Source organism: Moschus berezovskii, chromosome 9 (genome assembly GCF_049115385.1).
Source record: "Moschus berezovskii isolate FMDL1 chromosome 9, NW_MosBer_1.0, whole genome shotgun sequence".
Lineage (NCBI taxonomy): Eukaryota > Metazoa > Chordata > Mammalia > Artiodactyla > Moschidae > Moschus > Moschus berezovskii.
In genome coordinates this window covers 16,976,873-17,000,589 of record NC_142468.1, presented here as the reverse complement: position 1 = coordinate 17,000,589, position 23,717 = coordinate 16,976,873, and the positions used below count along the sequence as shown (strand labels likewise).

General features: G+C 40.6%; 1 protein-coding gene across 1 annotated transcript in view; it reads right to left on the bottom strand.

Annotated features, from left to right (window-relative positions):
• Positions 1–426: 426 nt before the first annotated feature.
• TMED10 (transmembrane p24 trafficking protein 10) overlaps positions 427–23,717 on the bottom strand; it is a 36,772-nt gene continuing 13,481 nt past the window's right edge. The window contains exons 2-5 of the mRNA XM_055435825.2: positions 16,933–17,044; positions 12,429–12,502; positions 4,863–4,989; positions 427–4,433 (exon numbers count right to left, since the gene is read on the bottom strand). Coding sequence (XP_055291800.2) covers positions 4,312–4,433; positions 4,863–4,989; positions 12,429–12,502; positions 16,933–17,044 — 435 coding nt within the window. The 3' untranslated portion in view covers positions 427–4,311. The remainder of the gene's footprint in view (positions 4,434–4,862; positions 4,990–12,428; positions 12,503–16,932; positions 17,045–23,717) is intronic.

The window sequence follows — 23,717 nt, the reverse complement described above, 5'->3', positions numbered from 1 at the left end:
GCCTTTACCTGCTGGAGTAGGGTTTTACATAGATGTCATGGTCCAAAAAAATAAGTCCTAGAGGTTCTAAATTAGGAGGGGTATTTTAAGAATGGAAGGAAAGGGAGAAGACTCTGTAGGAATAACTTCAACAGCAGTTTCCAAAACAGAAGCTACAGAGAATTCCTGGCTTACAGAACCCTATTTAGTCTTTCCAAATTAAGAATATTATTTTAATATACATATTATATAGTTATACATTTACAAATTAAGTATAATGAACTTTTGTTAGCTCACATAAATTTTATCCATCTGGAATACATTACAAATACTTTTCTTCTAATTTGTCACATATAATTTGCCATACTTTTAATACTGAGGAATATGGAGGAATTATTGCCAATCCAGACAGAGATACTCATGAGTAACAGAAAAATACACCTAAAATGGTTTCTGCTAGCCTTTATTTGAGAAAATTTACACAAAAATTCCAATCCAACACTTACAAGTGAATCTGTATAAATCCCACATGCCTCTTTCCATTAAACAGAAAAACAGCTTATGACAGGGGCTTATGACAATGATATAACAAAGTTTACTTAAAACTATCACTCTGATCAGTAATTTAGACTGTGTTGAACAACAGATCCCCAAATGGAGGAAAACAGACAACATCCTTGTTTTTAAAGCTGATTTGCTCTTGTACTAGTCTATTATCAAAAGCAAATAATTTTACTTTTCAGATAAAATCAAAGTGTAATATCAATGAACTTTAAACCCAAAGCACAAATGTCCAACTTGGCAGTCTTGACATGAGTAAAGGAAAGGATGTGAAAGAATTTCAGTTTCACATTCATGTTTGGGAACAAAACATTAGCAAAATAAAATATTTTCCTCTCATATCTTCTTCTTTGACACTCTGTCAGAAGACTATAACCAACAGAGCAGCTTTCATTGCTCCTAAAAAGGGGAAAGGCACCAGTTGGAAAAGAGGATCTTGTTTGGCTAATGGTACAAAACAGAATTTCACCTTTAAATGTATGAAGATGGAGCTTAACTCACAAGTTGGGTTATTTTTGCCCCTGTTTGGATGTATCCTCTGTTGTTTAGTATAAATAATACCACAGACTTTCTCAATATCTCTTGCTCTTACGGGGTGTCCCTGATGGCTCAGATGGTAAAGAATCCGCCTGCAATGCAGGAGACCTGGGTTCGATCCCTGGGTTGGGAAGAACCCCTGGAGAAGGGAATGGCTACCCACTCCAGTATTCTGGCCTGGATAATTCCATAGACTGTATAGTCTATAGGGTCACAAATAGTCGGACACGACTGAGCGACTGTCACTGAAACTAAACACTGTTGCCCTTACGGTGAGATTTGGCTGTCAGGTTCTCAGAAGCAGTACCTATTTTTCAACAGCAGATGGCAGTGTTACACAAACTGATGAAAGAACCACTTCATGGCACATGGGAGGAATTCCTTGAGTGTGTGCTCAGTTGCTGGGTCGTGTCGGACTCTTTGAGACTCCATGGACTGTCGCCCACCAGGCTCAGACTTTATCCATGGGATTTCCTAGGCAAGAACACTGCACTGGGTTGCCATTTCCTTCTCCAAGGGATCTTCCTGACCCAGGGATGGAACCCATGTCTCCTGCATTAGTAGGTGTATGCTTTACCACTGAGCCACCAGGGAAGTCCAGGAAGAATTCATACAGGGAGTCAAAAGAGGGTGAAAAGCCTTGTGTGTTTACAGTAGCTGGAACATTAACAGAACAGGCTGAGATTTTAGCAACATAATTTGCCCCCCTTCCCCCTTGGTACTTTATCCAGGTCATCAGAACAGTGTTCTGTTAATTCTAATATGCTGCTTCTTAACTGCAAGCTGCACAGCCCTAAGTCCTGTAATTTTTGTCATTGCAATGGGACAAGCCCTGTAAGTCAGTAGATTTAAAAAAAAAAAAAAGGTTACAGAAAGGACAAACTCCCACCCACTTTACTGGGAGAAGTGGGGAAAATGTCAAGTGATATTATATGTCACTAACTGTCAATGAACATAGTCATTTGTGCCCACATTCTCTTATTCATGTTAGTATTGGCCTTTAGGCAGACACATGTCCCAAAGCGATTCTTGGCTTTGCTTTTACAACAAATATTTTCAAGTATTTACTCAATTCATGATCCTTCTAGGTGTGTTTACTTCATATATCTTAATCTCTTCATGAACACATAAGAACACAAATTAAGTCAGTGACTTACCATGTAAGAATACTCGGAAAATTTTACTTTTTTTTTCCTCTGTAGAAGTTATGTTAAAATTTAAGCAACCACAAAACTGACAAAGGACTTGTATCTCGGATATATAAGGAATTCTCAAACTCAATAGCATAAATCAACTATACTTCAATTAAAAAAAACCCTCAGTAGTGAAAAGAAGATATACAGATAGCAAATAAACACATGAAAAGATGTTCAATACCATTTGCTAATGCTTCCCTGGTGGCTCAGAGGTTAACGCGTCTGCCTCCAATGCGGGAGACCAGGGTTCGATCCCTGGATCGGGAAGATCCCCTGGAGAAGGAAATGGTAACCCACTCCAGTATTCTTGCCTGGAGAATTCCATGGATGGAGAAGCCTGGTAGGCTACAGTCCATGGGGTCGCAAAGAGTCGGACACGACTGAGTGACTGAACAGAACAGAACAGAATGCTGCTGCTGCTGCTGCTAAGTCACTTCAGTCGTGTCCGACTCTGTGTGACCCCATAGACGGAAGCCCACCAGGCTCCCCCGTCCCTGGGATTCTCCAGGCAAGAACACTGGAGTGGGTTGCCATTTCCTTCTCCAACGTGTGAAAGTGAAAAGTGAAAGCGAAGTCGCTCAGTCGTGTTTGACCCCCAGCGACCCCACGGACTGCAGCCTACCAGGCTCCTCCATCCATGGGATTTTCTAGGCAATAGTACTGGAGTGGCTTGCCATTGCCTTCTCCGACCATTTGCTAATAGGAAAATACAAATTAAAACCACATGCCTCTCAGAATGACTAAAAACACTTTTTAAAAAATAATAGCAAATACTGCTGAGGATGTTGAGAAACTGGATTGGTCGGACATCGCTAGTGGGGACGTAAAATGACACAGTAACCCTGGATAAAGAGCAGGACGGTTTCTTACAAAAATAAATGTGTGTTAACCATACAACCCAGCAACTGCTCTTTTGGGCACTTATCCCAGAGAAATGAAATTTGTGTTCACATAAAAACCTGTACATGAATGTTCACAGCAGTTTTATTAGTAATGGCCCAAAACTGAAAACAACACTGATGTCCTTCAATAGGTGACCATGAAAGACTACTAAGCAATAAAGAGACACAAACTACTGACATATGCAACAACTTGGATAAATTTCAAGGACGTTATTCTGAGTGAAAAAAGTCAATGTCAAGAGGTTTTATACATATACTGTACGATTCCATTTATATAACATTCTTGAAAAGACAAAATTAGAGAGATAGAGAACAGCTTAGTGGCTGCCAGAGGCTGGGGCTTGGGGTTACAGAAGGAGGTGACTGCGGCTATAGAAGGGAGCCACTAGGGATCCATGTGATGAAACGGTTCTGTATCTCATCGTGGAGGTCACACAAATCCATACATGTGATAAAACTGCATGGAACTAAACATACATAAATACACAAAAAGAGAAAAGTTCAAGCAGCTGAGCACAAACGTTTTAATTCTCTAAAGTGAAATTTTCTTTAAGAGCTATCTACAGTTCAGAGCTCATTTCTGTGAGGTGTTATAGCCATCACCCTTTTAAAAGACATAAAATTATGAAAGGGTATCACCAGAAGCTAACTAAACATTTCAGCTAAGGGTCAAGAGAAAGTTAAGGGTGTTGTCACACAGAAATCCAAAGAGGACAATCAGAGAGAAACAAGTTCAACATGGTCATACAAATGTTGGTAAAACAAGTAGAATGGAAGCCCAAGCTGGTGAGCAAGTGGGAAAAGGAAAGAAAACATGGTTCAAACAGGTCATAAGAGGAAACCCAGTACAAATGCTAGCTTTGGCATTATCCAGGTAACCCCTATTTTTTGTCATAGGTGACTCTAATAATAGTCTTGTTGCAAAACCAGTCCAAATCCTACCAGGTTAAAAAGAAGTCCCTCTTTGACTTCTTGGGTGAAGGTGGTAACCCACGTCCTCCCACATCAAAGAGATCAGTTCTGGCAAGAAAGCTCCAAGGTGCCTTGATGGTGCTGTTGGTAGGATGCCTTTTGCCAGGCATGTCCCAGCGATGTTCTGCTGGCCAAGATTCAAGGTAGGAGGGAACTGGGCTTTATTACTCAATCAATTTCTTGGCTTTGAAGAAGCGACGCAGGTAGAAGACCTGCCAGGTGGCCAGACCAATGAGGCAGAACATTGAAAAGATGCTGAAGTACAGGACCCGAGTGTTCGTGGACTCTAAAAAAACAAAACAAAAAGCAGTGTAAATATAATGAAGTGAGGCTCAGCAGGCTAAATGACCAGGGGAAAAGGCAATTAATTAGCTTCACTCTGCCCCTAAACCTTACAGTAGGACTCCAGATAATTTTTTCTTTAATTTTCATTATCCTATATGTAAATGTTAAAAATACAAAGATTAGTGCTATTAATTTGTTACACTAAGCTGACTGATAGGATCAATTGCTTATTACAGAAAAAAATGCTATTCCCTTGAAAATCAAATAAGGCTCATTTACCTGTAACAGCAACAGCACCAAAGTGAGCAATCACCCTTTCATAAAACGCCCTTTGGTAAAACTGAGAAAAGGGTACACCAGAATTTAAAGTATGGGGCCCTATCTCCTTTATGGTGCACTCACTGAGAAATAAGAGTCGCCCTCCCCTCACCATTGGTATCGCGCATCTCTTCTTCTCGCTTCTTCATGTAGGCAAAATCATTAACTATAGACTCTGAAAGGTCTTCTAGGCGTCGTAGCTCCACCTCCAAAGGTTTGAGCTTCTCAACTTTTGCAATCTGGAAAAGAAAGGAATTATGAACCCATTCCCTAAAAAAAGTGCTCTGGTCAAGAACACTATGTAACAGAGAAGTCTTTTTAAAAGTTTCACCAATCTTAAAATCTGTCATCATTCTAACACATTTTAAAATTTGGACTTCTTCCCTTCCCTACTGTCTAGATGTTTCCATCTCAGACTTTTTATATACTTTAATTTTGATTAAAACGTCCTGAGAAATACCAGTAATATGGTAGGCTATATTTCCCAAGATTTCTGACTTTAATAAAGCATTTTACTTGCCATTGCACTTTTGTCTAAGAAATAAGCAATATTATTAGACGTAAGTGTAAGCATCATAGCATTAGTCAAATCTGATTTTAAGAAGAAAACATATCAAATTCCCAGTAGGGAATGCACAGGAATGAGAGAGTACAGATAACTAAAGCATTAAGATAATAACTCAAACTACAGTGCCAGTTATCAAAATAAATCCCCAAGGATAGCCCGTGTACTAAGGAATATAGGGGCTTCCCTGGTGGCTCAGAGGTTAAAGCGTCTGCCTCCAATGAGGGAGACCCGGATTCGATCCCTGAGTCGCAAAGATCCCCTGGAGAAGGAAACGGTAACCCACTCCAGTATTCTTGCCTGGAGAATCCCATGGACGGAGAAGCCTGGTAGGCTACAGTCCACAGGGTCGCATAGAGTCGGACACGACTGAGCAACGGAACGGAACGGAAGGAATATAGAGTGAGAAGTAAACTTGCTAATTTTTTCAACCCAGACCACTGTAAAACCTCTAAGAGCATCTAGTAACTGAAGGCACACATGATCAGAGCAAGGATTTCATTATTCTATTTGTTTTTTCTTATCAATCTTAGATTATGATTTGCTTTAAAAATAGGGATATAGTATCAGAGCTTTCCAGATCTTAAAACTCATGTACCAGTTGCTCTTAATTTTCTACCACAGAGAATTCTTCAAAAAATATTTCTGCATCTGCTTCTTTATTCCCTATACATTCTCTACATAACTCCCTACTTTTTCTTCTCTTTTGTTCAATGAAACTTTCTTGTACTTTCTCTGTTAAATGTTGACAGCACTTAACATGGAGTGAATGGGAACAGTTTGAGGGTGTTCACATGTTCTATTTACTGAAGAACAAGACAGTTATTTAAAAAAAAGAAAACTAGAAACTGTTAAGATAGGGATATAAAAGTTGACTTTATATTTAAGGTACCTAAAAATATGGTGATGGGTTTGTAATGATGCACCTAAGTTTTCCTTCACTGGATGTACATTTTCTCATAATTATAAAAGGTTGGGTAGAGTTAATGGCACGACTGACAGCTGCAGAACAGAATAAAGCTAACTGGGTATGAGATTTACACAACAGTCAATACACTGAGCTAACACTCCTAACTGAACACACAAATGTCAGGTTTTACCATTAACCTACAATACGTATCTATTAATTGATCTCACATAGAGATGGACAGCAAAGAACCGCCCCCCCCCCCCCCGGAAAAGGATACATGACACATAATTAAATAAGCTGAACCTTAGCCTGTTTAACATTTTCCATCCTGGTATATGCTTTCCCCTCCAAAGCTTCTTGAATGTGATGGTATAAAGGCAACAGCATGATGTGTCTTTATAGAGGTAAATGATTTAAGGCGCCCTAGATAGAAACTTGGGCTTCCTCAGTAGCTCAGCTTCCCACGGTAGCTCCCTGCTGCCTGAGAGACCTGGCTTTGATCCCTGGGTTGGGAAGATCCCCTGGAGGAGGGCCCGGCAGTCCACTCCAGTATTCTTGCCTGGAGAATCCCCATAGACAGAGAAGCCTGGAAAGGGCTACAGTCCATGGGGTTGCAAAGAGTCGGACACAACTGGACAGCCAAGCACAAGCACAAGCAGACAGAAACTTATAAAAGGAACTGGAAGTGAAACTGTGGCTGTACCTTTCTCTGCCAGCTGAAAATGATATTCTTAAAAATCACTTTGAACTACTTCTAACTCCCCATCCTTTTTTTGGGTTGAGAGACAATAGCCCAAAGGCCTAAGATCCAAAACAGGAGTACAGAATGAAAATAAATTTGGTACTGAGAACAGCCTTAGTAGATAGTCTCCTAAACCTGTTCCCAATCCTATTCCTTTCTGGTGCTTCCTGAATTTTTCAGTTGCATAAGAAACACATTCCTCCTACTAAAGAATTTAAATTATTCATAAGTAAAGAAAATAAAAACAAAAGGCCCATCTTCACAGCTCCTCAATCCCTACTTCCACCCATTCCTCCCTAAAGGTAACTTTGGTTATAAATTTAGTGTGTATCTTTCAAGACCTTGACAGACAATAACACACTATTTATGCCTTTGTGTGTATACAAATGTACAAAGGAAAATATAATTAAAAACGTATCTATAAATGTGACCATCATGTACATGTTGTTCTACAGCTTCCTTTGTTTCATTTAATAAAATCTTTCTAAAAACTTCAGTGCTTGTAGATTTACCCCATTCTTCTTAACTGCTGCACAGTATTCCATATGGTACACAGGCCACTGTCTAATCAATTTCCTAACCCCTTTCCTGGTATAGATCCTACTCTAGACTCTATACTTCTGTTCATAACATATCATCCAAGTTGAATCTCACTTCCCCAATGAAATCCCTACTCGATCCTGTCTTTAATTCAGTAAATTATCTCCAGACTTCTGAGTGGGATGAACATCAGTACGAAGAGCTAACAAGAAAACCTCTATCAATATCCCTCCTTACTGTTCTGCTACTCTAAACATCTGATTTAATGTTCAGAGAGTCTTTAAGAATGTGAAATTAAACCTGTTTCATGAAGGCAGGCCATTATTATTCTAGTCTACTTTTCTCTTCCACGATTAGAAGGATGACGTGTGTTTTGCCAACAGTTTGATTAAAGCAAAATCCTATTTCACAGGTTCTCCACTAGGAGGTAGCATTCCCCTTTTAGGCCGCATTTAACCATTAAATACATACATACCAGGGCTAAAAGAGACTTCATTCTACAAATGAGGAAACGGACAATTTCATAGTTACTCAGTCCTCTGCGTGCAAGACCAAGACCACCAGTACCATAGTCTCATGACTCCTTATTCAGGGTCACAGAGCATTTATTTAGCATCAAAACTGCAAAGCTCTGCTATAAAATGTAAGCAAAAACGAATCCCTGACTTCCAAAAGCATACACGTTCAGTGTATCCAAATCCCAGCTATCTTTCCAGCCTTAACCAGGAAGCCTCCTTTAACCACTCCTGTCCACACTGATTCCCTCTTCTCTAAAACCCCACAACACTTAGACTGCCACACAATTAACACTCAGTCATACACTGTCACATCCACGTTGTTTTGCTTTTTATCCTTTTCCCCCACACTAGTTTGGATCTTGAATGCAACAGCATCAGAATGATATATACTTTGTGTAGTCCCACATACCTGATATATGGTACATACTTGCAGCTGACCCATTATGTCCATTCTATGCCTTCTTTAAGGAGTCAACTTCCTATAGCAGATATTAAGTGCTGCTGGTACCCTGAAGCAAGTGCTTCTTGAATGTTAAGAGCATCAACTGTCACTCAGCATTCATTTTCTCCAGGCCCACTGCCTAGGAGAAAGTTTTCTCTACCACAATAGCTATCACTGTCATCTGTAGTGGGAGGTACCGTTTGATAAAGCTTTCCCTGCACATCTACAATACCTCCCAAATAACTGTAAAGTTACCCTTAAACTATACCCAAATCTTCCATTCCTCTAATGATGATTTGAATTCTGAAGAGTCAAGAGTTCTATGTAATTATACCAAGGGAAGGTGGTAAATCTGAAAGACTGCTTCTTGAAACACACATGTGGAACCAGCCTCTAGGGAATCACTGGATTCTTTCCCTTGGTGGAACTTTGAGAAACTCAAGACAGAAGCTTCATGAGGAAAGCCAGATTCAGGCAAATGACTGTTATCTCCATACCCGCATCAATAGCCCCTGCATATTTTAGAAGCAGAGCAATAAAAGAGGAAACCACCCAGTCTTAACACAATCAAGATAGACCTACACCCAAAGCCAAGTCTACTTTTGCACGAGGGCACATGGATCACAGGCTTCTTCAATGAAGGTCAGGTCAACAACATGCCAAAATCAGTCCAGAAAAGACTGCCAATCTTAGGACTAAACGAATGAAATTTAGAAAGATCCTATTCACTCTGTCATAGCCATGTGGCAGCTTCTAGGCAGGGTAGGAGAAGAGAGCTAAAATCTACTGAACTGATCGCCTATGTGTCAAGTAGCTTTCCCATGTTATTTCACTTAAGCTATGTCAGGAAAGGGCTTTTGGATCTAGTATGTAGAACCAGAGTTACTCCTTCATGAGGGCATTCAGAGATACAGAGTTTTTGAAAAGGCTTCGGCTGATGCTCATAAAGTGCAACTGCGTTTTTGGTGTATCTGTCGGTAGCAAATGGCATACTAATAGAACCTCTAGGCAAAACATGATTTTAGTTGTGCTGAAAATACTGTCATCTAAGCAAGAAGGGACATAGCCCAGCAAGTTAGATGATATGTCAGACAACTCCTTCCTGGTGGGATAACTGCCTTCATTCCCACAACTGTAAGATTAGATAATAAGTCCCTGCAAACAGCTGTTCTAGTTCACAGACCACAAACTAAAAAGAAATGGCTCAATTCACATACTGATTCTACCAAAATGGGACCCTCTTAGGGGCAAAAGATAGTGGTGAGAGATCCTTAAAATTTATTGGAGGGAATTAAAAATGTTTTATTTCTGAGGAAATATGCATTCTTTCTATTTAAAGATTTCAAACTACAAAACTATATTTCTTTACAAAATGTCAACCATTCTGCCTTCAAATAATGTCACCTTACATTTGTAATTTGTAAAGAAATCACATTTGTTTACATAGCAATTCACATGCATTAACTAAACCTCCATAACCATTTGGTAGGTAGTGTGGTACTCAGTCCAGTTGTTTAGACAATGATTACTACTTAATTGTACAGAACCATGTGGGATTTCAGAATTATGAAGTCCACAAATGTGAGGGAGAGATATGTTCGATATGAAAAAACATTAAAAGAAACATACCACCTTCCTGAATCTAAATACTGATGCCAAAGGGCCCCAGTCCTCTGGAGATAAAGCCTTTCCCATGCCCCAAGGGCCTGAAATTAAATACCTCAAAACCTCTACATTGGCTCAGTGCTATCTGGTAATAAACTACACAGCAAGTGCTTTCATTATCCACGTTCCTGTCACAGGCATTGGACCAGCGACAACTAAACAGCTATTTCTGAGCAAGGTTCAAGGGAGCCAGCCCAGCTCTGGCCTGAGAAAAGGGCTAGTCTTTGGCCTGTGTCATAATCACATGTCATCATCGTCTGTCTCAGTTTGATCTGCTTTTTGATTGAGGAGTAGGGGAGTGGGGAGGTAGGTCACCGAAGAAAGTAGTGGGAGGAGTTTCTCGGTTAAGAGAATTCTGAGCTGTGTTGTAACCATGTGCGTAAAGAAAGGCTTAGGACGTGCCAGACGGCTGAAGCAGGAAGCAGCAAAGGAAGCACCGTGGTTTCCTTTCTGCTAGGGATTCCCCTCTTGGGTTAAGTAAAAGGTCAGGAAAGATAAAGTCCTTTTCCTAGTGTCAACAAAGTCCAAGGATGATGGAAATTCCAGGAGGTATAGAGGTATGGGGGTTCTAAAATGCTATACAGTGGTGATGTCCACATTACTGTATTTGTAAACTCAGAATAATACTGTCTGTTTTAGAAAAGCAGCAGCTATGTCTAGCATCTAATCTGAGGGTGAGAATATAGCAGCAGTATTCAAAAACTGAAAATTCTTTTACCTATTCTTCAATCTCATAATGATACATTTTTCTTAGTGTTTTATATCATACAACAGAGCTTTAACTTACTAATAAATACAATTAGGATTCCTCTGACTCATAAAAGTTTAAAAGGATTTTTCAATTTACTCTTAAGTTGATTGAACAAAAAAGCTCTTGGCTTTATTTCTTTTAATTAAACTAGCCTGGAGACAGAAACAAGCCAACCAAAGTCTCTACCAGGAATTGCCTTCCATTCACAACTGCATCACTTGTTCTGATTTACTGCCTACAAATAATTCAGTCTAGTTTTGTTCAATTGAAAAAAGAGGAAAGACCTGGAGAGCCACAATTATTGTACTACTACTTCCTGTTGCAGAGCCAGTCATTGGCTTCCAATCTTCTTCCATTTTAGGATATTTCCCTTCCAAATTCTGACCAAAGATAGAATAACCTCTCCTGTTCTACCATTCTGAGAAAATTCTCTTAAATCACTTAAAACAACTTTCCTTTGTTTATTCAGTTTACATTCTTCAAAATCCATTTACATTTCCTGTAGCCCATCTCTTCTACATGCCTTCAGGTACTTTATAAAAAGACTGACCTCGGTAAAAACACTCTTATCTTTCTGTAAAGATCAATCCTCCAGTCTTAGATAGGTCTTGTGGTTTTCACAGGTGCTCTTCTTTTAAAGAAGCTGTGCTGCCCCCAGAGTCTCTCACAATAGATTGAAAGAGCCCAATTCCCCTCCCCTAATTCTAAGCACATTCCAGCTCCCTGCCACCGAAATAAACGCCTATTTTTATTCTCTACAATACATGCTGTCAGCAAAACTCTAAGTCTCTTGTAGTTTTTTTCTTCCATCTTGCTCTCTTTTTAGAAAAATTTGAAATTATTTTAATTAAAAGCTGCTAAGTCATGTCCCACTCTGTGTGACCCCATAGACAGCAGCCCACCAGACTCCCGTCCCTGGCAAAAATAAGTGAAAAGTGAAAGTGAAGTCGCTCAGTCGTGTCCGACTCGGGACCCCATGCGTTGTAGCCTACCAGGCTCCACCATCCATGGGATATCCCAGGCAAGAGTACTGGAGTGGGGTGCCATTGCCTTCTCCGTTATTAAAAGCTACTTTTGATTATTGTGTTTCTCAAAGACAACACAATTGTTCAAGTCTAAACAGCACTGAATCTATGCTCTAGCTATATATATATACACATAGCTGTCAGTCTGGGAATAAAAACCATAGGAATAAAAAAAAAAATCACTGTTCTTAACCTTAAGCATTAACATTAGTGAATTCTAGCTTTTAGAAATTCTAATATGTATCTGGTTTCTGTCTCGAGAGCACTACTGACATGTGCTTGAGTGTTTATCACACTGACATTTCTGTGGGACACTTGGTCTAGGCATCTGGCTGACAGCACAGCCAGAGTTATTGTTCAAGGCTGTTAACACAACTTTTTTATATCAAGCTGGCTGTCACATGACTGCTGAGAAAACCACAGCCTTCTGGGCAAAGCACAGCCTGTTGGCCTGACTAGGTCACAGAAACCTCATAGAACGGCAAGCCACTGCCTCCACTGGCTATTAAGCAGGACGTACCTCTTCGTAATTTTTCGCTTCCACTCCATGCTTCATGTCTAGGATCACGAGTTGGTCAGGTATCCGCCCTGTTCCTGAGAAAGAAATCAAAGGGTTCATTGTGAGGAATATTTAAAATTCCGGGAAATCACCCACCCGCCCTCCCTCTCTCTAACCCCTACCCTCTCAATAGAGGGAAACAGTCGCAACTCCTCCCCCTACTCAGCTGCAGAAAATTCCTGGCTCTGGTTAAAAATCACAAGCATTCCAGACAAAGCCTCTATGTGTGTGGGGTGCCGGAAAGCAACAAGAACATGCTGCTGGCAAACATCTCTGAGGGAGCAGGACACACGACACTGCAGCTGGTAGAAGAGAGGAACAGAACGGGAGAAGAGAACACACCAGGCTCACTGGATTAGGAAACCAAAGTCAAAACAGTACACCACAGCGGCATATAGACCAGCAGGGAGTGGGCACCCACGCAGGCTGAAGAGGCACATTTCCACATCTGAAAAAAGTCAACCTGCGAAATTCTGAGAGAAGGATTACTAGGTATATGCTAAGCTTGGATTTACTTAACACAAATATGAGTACTGAAAAGTACACAGGATTTGGCTACTATTCCACTTATTTCAAAGGTTTTGGTCACTGTAAGGCCATTTCAATAGGTAAATAAAATGGTACAGGACTATCCCCACAAAGCCCTTAGAGAGGAGCCCAAGAAGAAACTTAATAGTAAGAATACAATTCTCAGGGATACTTCTTACAAACAGAAAAGTCCATCTGGGATATAGTAGGACCAACAGAGCAACGTTCCCATGAGAAATGGTAATCTGATCAAAAAGAATTCTATTCTTATCAAGTAGGAGAAAGGGAAAGATTGCAAAGAGCCCCAGAAAACTGCCCAGTACTCATCCTGTGGAATTCACCTGATTACTTATAAAACTAACAACTACTTGCATGAAATCAGGAGTTCTGGGAAACAGTGCCACTTAAGCACTGTGGTTTCTGAGACCATAAGCCATAGAGAATGGTACTGTACCCTGAGAAACATTGGAGATTTTCTGAAACATCAATTCAAAAAACAACTCATTGAGAACTCACAAGGTGCTAGGACCGTGGTGGTGACTACAATTTTTGCCTTCAAATAATCTGATGGGCATCTAAGACACAAATATGCATAATAGCACAGTGAAATACAAAGCAGTCTAAAACTTAAAAAAAAAAACCACAAACCAAAAACAGTTCAGATAATCCTGGCTATTGAGCAAAGGTTAGAAGAGGGAAGAGATGAGCTGTGGACAGACGTCAACACCTGAAGGCAGATAAAGAAAGTATCTAGGCAGAAGGGAACACATGGGCAAAGGCTCCACTACTGAAAGGAATGGAGGACTTCCCTGGTGGTACAGTGGATAAGAAGCTGCCCGCCACAACTAAAAAGTAGCCCTCACTTGCCTCAACTAGAGAAAGCCTGCGAGTAGCAACAAAGACCCAGCACAACCAAAAATAAATAACCAGGAAGGAAGAAAAGAGTGTACTATGTAAAGACGTTCTTTTGGATAAACCAGACAGATCAAGTTGAAAGCAATAAAGACAGAATAGGTAGGATCAAGAAACTAAGCCCTGGTGGTCCAGAGACTAAGGCTCTGCACTCCTAACGCAGGGGCCCCGGATTTGATCCCTGATCAGGGAGCTAGACCCTGTATGCTACCACTGAGAGTTCACATGCCACCACTAAAAAGTCCACACGCTGCAGCAAGGGTCGAAGATTCCAAATCTAAGGCCCGGTCAAATGAATAAATAAATACTAGGGGGAAAAAAAAAAAAGAAACTAAACCAAATCACAGATCCCTTCTGAGCATTAAACCAATCAGGTTTCCAAGAACAAAAGAAAGCAAAACAAAAAAGGGACCCTCAGAGAGGTCTCCTCCCAAATCCAAATTTTTTGCTTCTTTTTCCTCATTTAAAAGTGAAATCCAAGCAGCTCATAGCTCCATCTGCTCCAAATGTCAAGATACTCTCCTAACAGACTTCTCCCACAATCTCTCTGTCACAGCACAGCTTTAGCATTATTCAAACAAGAGTAAAACCATAAAACCACAGACCATCGGGGTCCAGACCATACAGTTTCTTGCACAGAATAGCCAGCCTAAACCCTTAGCTGACATCATGGCTCTAAAGGGTCTCCTTTGTAAAACCACCCGTTAGTAATTTCTCTTTGCATTTGCCTGGCAAATGGACAATCTTTTAAAAGGTGCTCCAAAGACCACGGGATATCAGTCTTCATATCAGAATAAACAAACGGATAAACACAAATAAAACTAGAAAGTGAGTGTTGACTATAATATGTGTGTGTATACACATGTTATATATATATATATATATACACACACACACAGAGTTTAAGACTAGTTCCTAGGCATTTACATGCACGGCATCAGCATATAACAAATTTAAAACAAAAGATCTCTGCTTCAAAGAACTCAAAATTAGGAGTGTAAAATATACATGAGACATTTAAACAACACAAGGCTGTGTGTGTGAGGCATGTGTGTCTCCAGTAGTCAGTGACGCGCTATTCGGAGGAAGCCACAGTTACCCCCCGTTGCTATCCTGAGACATGCTCAGCATCTCAAGGTGTTTGCTTTTTCCCCCGAAGCCCTCATGACCATCTGACTTGTATTTGCCTATTGTCTATTTGCTCCAATGAAAATGTAAGCTCCATTGAGAGCAGAGACTTCTACTGTATTCATTGCTATCTCCCCAACACCTAGAACAGCAATGGATAAATCAGTTAATTGAGATATTAAGCAGACTAGAATGGCTGAGGGATGTATTCTAAAAGATGTATTCTAAAGGAAAACTTACGTTAATATAGGGAGAGAGCATTCCAGCAAATGAATAAATGTGACAAGTTTAGAGGGAAAAATGAGCAAGAATGGCTGGAGCCTGATGGGCAGAGGGAGATAAGGCTGGATGGAGGAAGAGTATAAAGGCTATTAAAAGCCACGGTGCCTAAAATCTTGTCTAGCTTGAAAATTTCATGATTCTGGGGTTCATTCTACAGAACAGGATCATTACTGCCACTATAAAGTAGCAAAAGCTTTCAAAGAAGGACTGATATAATGAAAGTTTTAGGAGATAAATCTGGTGGCAGTATTTGGATATATGAAAAGCAGGGATACTAGTTAGAAGGCTACTGATATAATCAACAATTTTATAGTTGAGAGTTCAGAGTAGTGTGGTGGCAGATATAGGAGGTATTTTGAAAGAAGTATCAGCACAACTAGATGACAGACCAGAAAAGACCTAAGTATGTAATTTCAAAAATGTGAGCCCAGATAACTGGAAGGACAGTGGTAATACTGATGAATAAAGGGAACCAGTCTGAAAGAGGTGGTCATGAATATAGTCTTAGATGTCTGAGTTTTGAGGTAAGAACAGTATAGCCATCTAGAATACTACTGAGACATCCTGGAACTGGCAGGGAAGAGGCAGGGAGAAGGGTATCAATCATGAAGTCATTATTACAATCTTTTAATGTTCCATTCTATTATTCCATTTACTTTGGGAGAACTCCTTTAGCTTTCAGACTAAATTGACCCATTTGAGGTCAAGGGGTCAGTTTTTGATTAACTGTTAAAAGCTGCTAGTTCTTTTGCACCAGGGAATCCACTGGTGCTGTTGGTAAAGGTGCTTGCTCTTCTTCTAGGATCACCATGTTCTGAACACTGTATAAATGTAAAATTGCCAGAAGTCCTTTAGCTATCCTATGGAGAAAGCCTGAGAATAAAGTCAAATGGAGGCAAAAAGCACTAAAAATGAGGTAGAATGCCCATGATGCTGTTAAAACCCCAAGAGACTGTCGTGCCTGAAGTCAGCACCTCATTGCCGACTCCCCTGTTCACAGTCACACGGTCTTTCTTTAAGCCAGTTTGAGTTTCGTTCCTTTTGTCCTGCAGCCCCAAAGGGTCCCAAGTAATATGACAGGTATAAATGTATACAGTTTTAGAGTCTGGTGTCCTTGAAGCTGAAGAACAGGGAGTGAAGAAGTATCTGCTTTTTCACCAACCACCATGTGCAGAAGCCATCAGATAATCAGCCTAAAAGTTTCTAAGGGCTGTTGGCCTTAATAGGCACAGAACAAGCCATAGCAAGACACCAGGCTGGGAAACAGCAAGTGCCCTGGAGATCAAAAGTGTTTCTGACGAGATGTGATTTGTCATACAGACCCTACTTCAAACCTCTAAGAAAACATGTCACTAGCATATAAATGCATTATTTTCTAGCATCTATACAAAATCTAACTCTGTTATTCAAGCCAAGTACAGCATTCAAGAAATGCTACTCCTGCACATGCAGAACTCTACCCACTTGCCGACTCTGACTTACATGTGTATGCACCCCAGCAAATGTAGTTTTCATTTCCTCTTCCCGCCAGGAGAGGCCAGGAGAGAAAAAGCTCATGCTCTAACTGACTTGAAAGATGCTGCTTAATTCAGGGAAAACACTCTGATTTACTTACCCTTGCTCTCAAAACACACTTCAAACATGTCATAATCTTCAGTGGTAAAGGCAAACTTCCCCTTGGTTGCATCCTCCTTGGAGTATAGAATATGGCCAGCAGAATCTGTGATCTAAAAGTAAAAAGTAAGTAAGAACAGGTAGCAAATAATACTTGGGAAGAGAACTTATAGAAATTGGAGAAATGGAAGAAAACACTGTCTATAAAGACAGTCTATGAGGACGATATGGTCTAAACATTCCCAAAGAATTAGATTAGAAGGTGAAACCCAAACACAGTACATTTCGAATATTCTAACAGTTGATACAGTTGATACAAGTGACTTTATTAGCAAAAGCTCACTGTAGGCCAGTATCATTTCTGAGAGAGAGATGTGTCACAAAAATACAAGTGGACAATTCCATCTGTCCGTCCGTTCCGTCCCATCGCTCAGTCGTGTCCGACTCTTTGCGACCCCGTGGACTGTAGCCTACCGGGCTTCTCCGTCCATGGGATTCTCCAGGCAAGAATACTGGAGTGGGTTACCGTTTTTACCAAAAGAATATACTACAAAAGGAGAAAGATATATGAGGACACATTTCTTGTATAACACAAATCTTGATGTGGTGCAAGTAGAGAGTGGAAATGGGGCCCCTGATACAAGGAGAGACAGAAAAGAAGGCTTGCTGAAGGACAAGTCTGGGAGAGCTACTCCTGCAAATTTCACATTAATTATGCCAAGGGCTACAGGAGGTGTGGGAAGATGGGCGTGGGGATAAGAAGTTACTCCTAAAAAAAGACATCTTTGCTTTCCACAAATAACAATCCCTGTCTTCTAAGTTGCTGGCTCTTCAAAGTTTTCCAAACTTAAACTGCTCCTTTCCTAGAGAAAGGCCTGTAACAGAAGAAGCGGCATACATTGCTAAGTGAATGGTCGCAAATAAAGCAAGGGTTTGACACAGTATTATGACAGATTGGGTCTAGGCTTCTTTTCTAGAGCACATGACTGTCTGGGCAGAAGGCACATTTCATTACCTAAGACAGGAAGCTACTTGCGATGTGGAACACAAAAGGAGTGGATTCCTTATAATAAACTGGATGTTCTAATGCTGTTTGTAAATCAAAATTCAATTATAGGTGAGATTTTAAATACAAAAATTGAGTAGCACATATAAACATATTTAATTAAAAGCACTTTAATAACATAGAGACTCAAGAGGGAAGAATACCAGAGATAAGAAGATGGGTTAGGACACTAACCCAGTCATCCAGGTTAGAAATGATAAAGGCTTTGGGTATGGAGAGACGGGCCAGATTTGAGAAATTTTAAAAACAGAGAGCCCACAGAACAAGAGCAAAAAACGTATGCACAGAAGGATTAAGTAAGCAGCATAAACTGAGTTTAATGAGCCAGTACAAGTCCACAAGGTGGCAAACAGCAAGCTCGTAAAGGATTCCCTCTTAAACAATAAAAGAACATTTAAAATTTACTGTGAAGTTCTTAATTAAACAAAGGTAATATCAAGCCATAAAATCTGTCCATATGACATCAAGGAATAGGAAGTTAATATAGGTTTGTTTCTAGACAACACTTTCTGAAGAAAAAAGGCAAGGCAAAGTTCACAACTTATAAAGTAGGAAAGTGTTAATTGTACATGCACAGTAGCTGATGTCAAGAATATGTGAATACTCACATCATAAAGTAAGTGAGAATACAGGTCCACTGGGAATACAGACTCATTTAGAACTGGATTTTCTTGGACCATTCTAGGTAGTGGACAGAGAAAACAGGTTCTTGGGCAGGTCCTGCTCCAGAAGCCTGACCCTCTTCCTTTGCCACACATTCAAGATAATACCCTACCTGCTTCAAAAGGATCAAGTAGCTTAGGCCCAAACACCAGGCAAATAAAGCAATTAAGAACTTAAGAAACAGAGTTCACCTGGAAGAAGAAACAAATAGGTACTATCAAAAAGAATGAAGGTACTAACAATTAGAACTAAGCAATGGTATCTGCACAGTAAATTTGGCTTAGTTTTCCGGAAACCAAGATTAAGAAAAAAACAAGTTGGGTTACACATCATTCGTTTACTGATGAAAGCTCACAAATTTATCTTCAGAGATAATTTTCCTGGAACTAAATGAGAAGAACAATTTATCAGGAAGGTCCTTGTGAAAGGACTGTGACCAATATTAGACTCTCCACTTTCAAACATGGCCTGGCTAAAGATACAAATATTAATAAAAGTGAGACAGATCCTTTTAGTGACCTGCCATAACATCTGCCAGATCTAATGCAGAGGTGGGACTTGACGGAACTGGGTGAAAGCCCCTGAGCCCCAGGCCTCCGCCCTTTAGCACCATCCTAGCTCCTCTGGCTGCCCTGTGAACTCTTAGCCTTACGAAAAGTTGCAATAAGGCTGGGACTACTTTTGGCCACTTACTGCTACTACAAGTGTGTGTGTCTTTAAATGTCAGGAAAAGATACCTTAAAATAATACTACCCATCCAGATCTTGGGTTCTAATTACCATTCTTCAATAAAAGGCCCCCATGGAGAAACGGCTGAACCCAGGACTGGGGCAAGAAACACACAAGATGAGCCTGGGGCATCTTGTAGCGCCAGAAAGTAGAGAAGTGCTCAAAAACAAACCAAGACAAAAAACGACAACGGGGTATGTCAAAGGGACACATGAAGCGAACGAAAGGACACCCAAAAGCCAAAGCTGAAACAATCTGAGCAACAAAATAAAGTAGTACTGGACTGTAATGCAGAGTATAAAATAAACAGCCATGAATCCATACTGATATAAATGATCAGACAAACAAGCAGGGGAGAAGAGAAAAATCTCCCATGAAGAACACTCTCAAATAATTTATGTAGAAACAACACCCTCAAGGAGGTCGAGCATAACTCCCCACTCAAGTGTGGGCCATACACAGTGACTTCCTTCCAAAGAGTGCAGTACAGAAGGGGAGTAACTTGAGAAGCCTGACAGACATGCCCTCTGCCATATGATCCAGGTCAATACAGCAGTGATAATTCACGCTGACAGTATGCTCCCGTATGTTCCATACGATATGATGAAAATGACACTTTACTTCTGTGTTCTTCCTTCCGCAAATCCGTAATTCCAGGCTTTATCACAGGGAAAACATCAGATGAACTCTAAAAGAGGGGTCCCTTATAACATACTTGACTAGTATGCCTCAATATACAACCTTGACGTACTCCTTTTCCTATTTGGAACCAGTCTGTTGTTCCATGGCCAGTTCTAACTGTTGCTTCCTGACCTGCATACAGGTTTCTCAAGAGGCAGGTCAGGTGGTCTGGTATTCCCATCTCTTGCAGAATGTTCCACAGTTTATTGTGATCCACACAGTCAAAGGCTTTGGCATAGTCAATGAAGCAGAAATAGATGTTTTTCTGGAACTCTCTTGCTTTCTCCATGATCCAGCAGATGTTGGCAATTTGATCTCTGGTGCCTCTGCCTTTTCTAAAACCTGATTGAACATCTGGAAGTTCACAGTTCACATATTGCTGAAGCCTGGCTTGGAGAATTTTGAGCATGACTTTACTAGCGTGTGAGATGAGTGCAATTGTGCGGTAGTTTGAGCATTCTTTGGCATTCCCTTTCTTTGGGATTGGAATGAAGACTGACCTTTTCCAGTCGTGTGGCCACTGCTGAGTTTTCCAAATTTGCTGGCGTATTGAGTGCAGCACTTTCACAGCATCATCTTTCAGGATTTGAAATAGCTCAATTGGAATTCCATCACTTCCACTAGCTTTGTTCGTAGTGATGCTCTCTAAGGCCCACTTGACTTCACATTCCAAGATGTCTGGCTCCAGCTGAGTGATCATGTCATCATGATTACCTTGGTCGTGAAGATCTTTTTTGTACAGTTCTTCTGTGTATTCTTGCCACCTCTTCTTAATATCTTCTGCTTCTGTTAGGTCCATACCATTTCTGTCCTTTATCGAGTCCATCTTTGCATGAAATGTTCCCTTGATATCTCTAATTTTCTTGAAAAGATCTCTTGCTTTTCTTATTCTTTTGTTTTCCTCTATTTCTTTGCACTGATCACTGAGGAAGGCTTTCTTATCTCTCCTTGCTGGAAGAAGCACAAGCTGGAATCAAGACTGCCGGGAGAAATATCAATAACCTCAGATATGCAGATGACACCACCCTTATGGCAGAAAGTGAAGAGGAACTAAAAAGCCTCTTGATGAAAGTGAAAGAGGAGAGTGAAAAGTTTGGCTTGAAGCTCAACATTCAGAAAACGAAGATCATGGCATCTGGTTCCTTCACTTCATGGGAAATAGATGGGTAAACAGTGGAAACAGTGTCAGACTTTATTTTTTTGGGCTCCAAAATCACTGCAGATGCTGATTGCAGCCAGGAAATTAAAAGACGCTTACCTGTTGGAAGGAAAGTTATGACCAACCTAGATAGCATATTAAAAAGCAGAGACATTACTTTGCCAACAAAGGTCCGTCTAGTCAAGGCTATGGTTTTTCCAGTGGTCATGTATGGATGTGAGAGTTGGACTGTGAAGAAAGCTGAGCACCGAAGAATTGATGCTTTTGAACTGTGGTGCTGGAGAAGACTCTTGAGAGTCCCTTGGACTGCAAGGAGATCCAACCAGTCCATTCCAAAGGAGATCAGTCCTGGGTGTTCATTGGAAGGACTGATGCTAAAGCTGAAACTCCAATACTTTGGCCACCTCATGCGACAAGTTGACTCACTGGAAAAGAGTCTGATGCTAGGAGGGATTGGGGGTGGGAAAAGACAGGGACGACAAAGAATGAGATGGCTGGATGGCATCACCGACTCGATGGACATGAGTTTGAGTAAACTCCGGGAGTTGGTGATGGACAGGGAGGCCTGGCGTGCTGTGATTCATGGGGTCGCAAAGAGTCGGGACACGACTAAGCGACTGAACTGAACTGAACTGGACTGAGTATGCCTCAAAACTCAAATGGCTGTCAGCAACAAGGAAAATCTGAGAAACCGTCATAATCTAGAGGAGCCCAAAGAAATATGACTAAACGTTACATATCAAGGATGGGATCAAGGAACAGAAAACAAAACATTAGGTTAAAAACTAAAGAAATCTGAATAAAGCACAGACTTCAGTTAACAATGATGTATAAATACTTGTTCACTCCTGTGACAAATGTACCATACAACAGGGGGAACTGGGTGTGGGGTACCTGGGAACTCCATTATCTTCACTGTTTTTCTGGAAATCTAAAACTGTTCTAAGATAAAAAGCTTATTTTAAAAATACTATTCAGAAGGATGAAGTCAAACACATATATACACATACACCTCCAGAGTCTGAATTTATAATCAAAGTCAAGCAAGCAAACAAACATTTTCATATACTTATGTTGTGTGTTAGTTGCTCAGTCGTGTCTGACTCTTTGAGACCCCACGGGCTGTACCTGCCAGGTTCCTTTGCCCATGGAATTCTCCAGGCAAGAATACTGGAGTGGGTTGCCATTCCCTTCTTCAGGGATCTTCCTGACCCAGGGATCGAACCCAGGTCTCCTGCCTTGCAGGCAAATTTGCCACTGTCTGAGCCACCAGGATGTATTTAAACACAAACAGGTTAATTCAGACAAGTCTATACCTACTCTTGTAAGGTGACATATTGTCTGTGGGGAAGGTGGCAAGGCTGTGTGTTTCTACTGGCACAGTTCACAAACTGCCTTCATTTGCTGAATCAGCTTCATACCCCAGCAGTCCAGCTCCATACACCACTCAGGCCAATCAACTTGCAGAGGTCAGTCAACTTGCAGCTTGAGTGTAGTTGGTGAAATTCTGAAAATGTAATTTCCTTCGTACAGGTTCATACCCTGCACTGTCTTCCTTAGGTTTATGATCAGTCTGTGGTATAACACTGAGTACACAAAGTGTACATGTCATTTTAAGGATAAACATCAACACTGTAGCTTCTGAACAACTAAGGAATTCAGAAACAACCAAGTCCCTATACACTGAACAAAATAAATCAAATGTTTAGAACCAAATGAACCCTATATAATGAACCAAATGAACCCTATACAATGTATAGAGAAGCACTATACACTACACAAAAATGAACCAAAACAGAAACACCTATCCTTCTCTCCCTCTGAGAGACAGTAGAGCATAGTAGCTAGACTGAAGGTTCCAGAGTCAAACTTCAAGCTGGTGTTCAAGTCATTGCTGTGCCACTTACTAGTTGTAAAGTCTTGGGTATGTTCCTTGACCTGTCTGTGCCTCACATGTAAAATAAGGACAAGAGTAAGTACTTCATGAGGTTATTGTGAGAATTAAACATTTAGGTAACTAACCATACTTCCAACCTAAAAGTGCTAATGGAAGGCAAACTAGATAAAGTAGTCTACATTGACTAAACCGAGGGATGACTATGGCCGACATGGTTGTTACATGAAAAAGGAAAAGACAGGTAAACCCAAAGGAAGCTGGAGAAAGATTTAGAAACTGAAGGGATACAAAGTACCTGACAAAGCAGGTACTTGGTTTGTTAAGGCAGCACTTTAACAACACATGCTAAAGGTATTCAAGGGATCAGCTCTGATAGAGTGCCAGAAGAACTATGAATGGAGGTTCGTGACATTGTACAGGAGGCAGGGATCAAGACCATCCCCATGGAAAAGAAAGGCAAAAAGGCAAAATGGTTGTCTGAAGAGGCCTTACAAATAGCTGAGAAAAGAAGAGAAGCTAAAGGCAAAGGAGAAAAGGAAAGATACTCCCATCTGAATGCAGAGTTCCAAAGAATATCAAGGAGAGATGAGA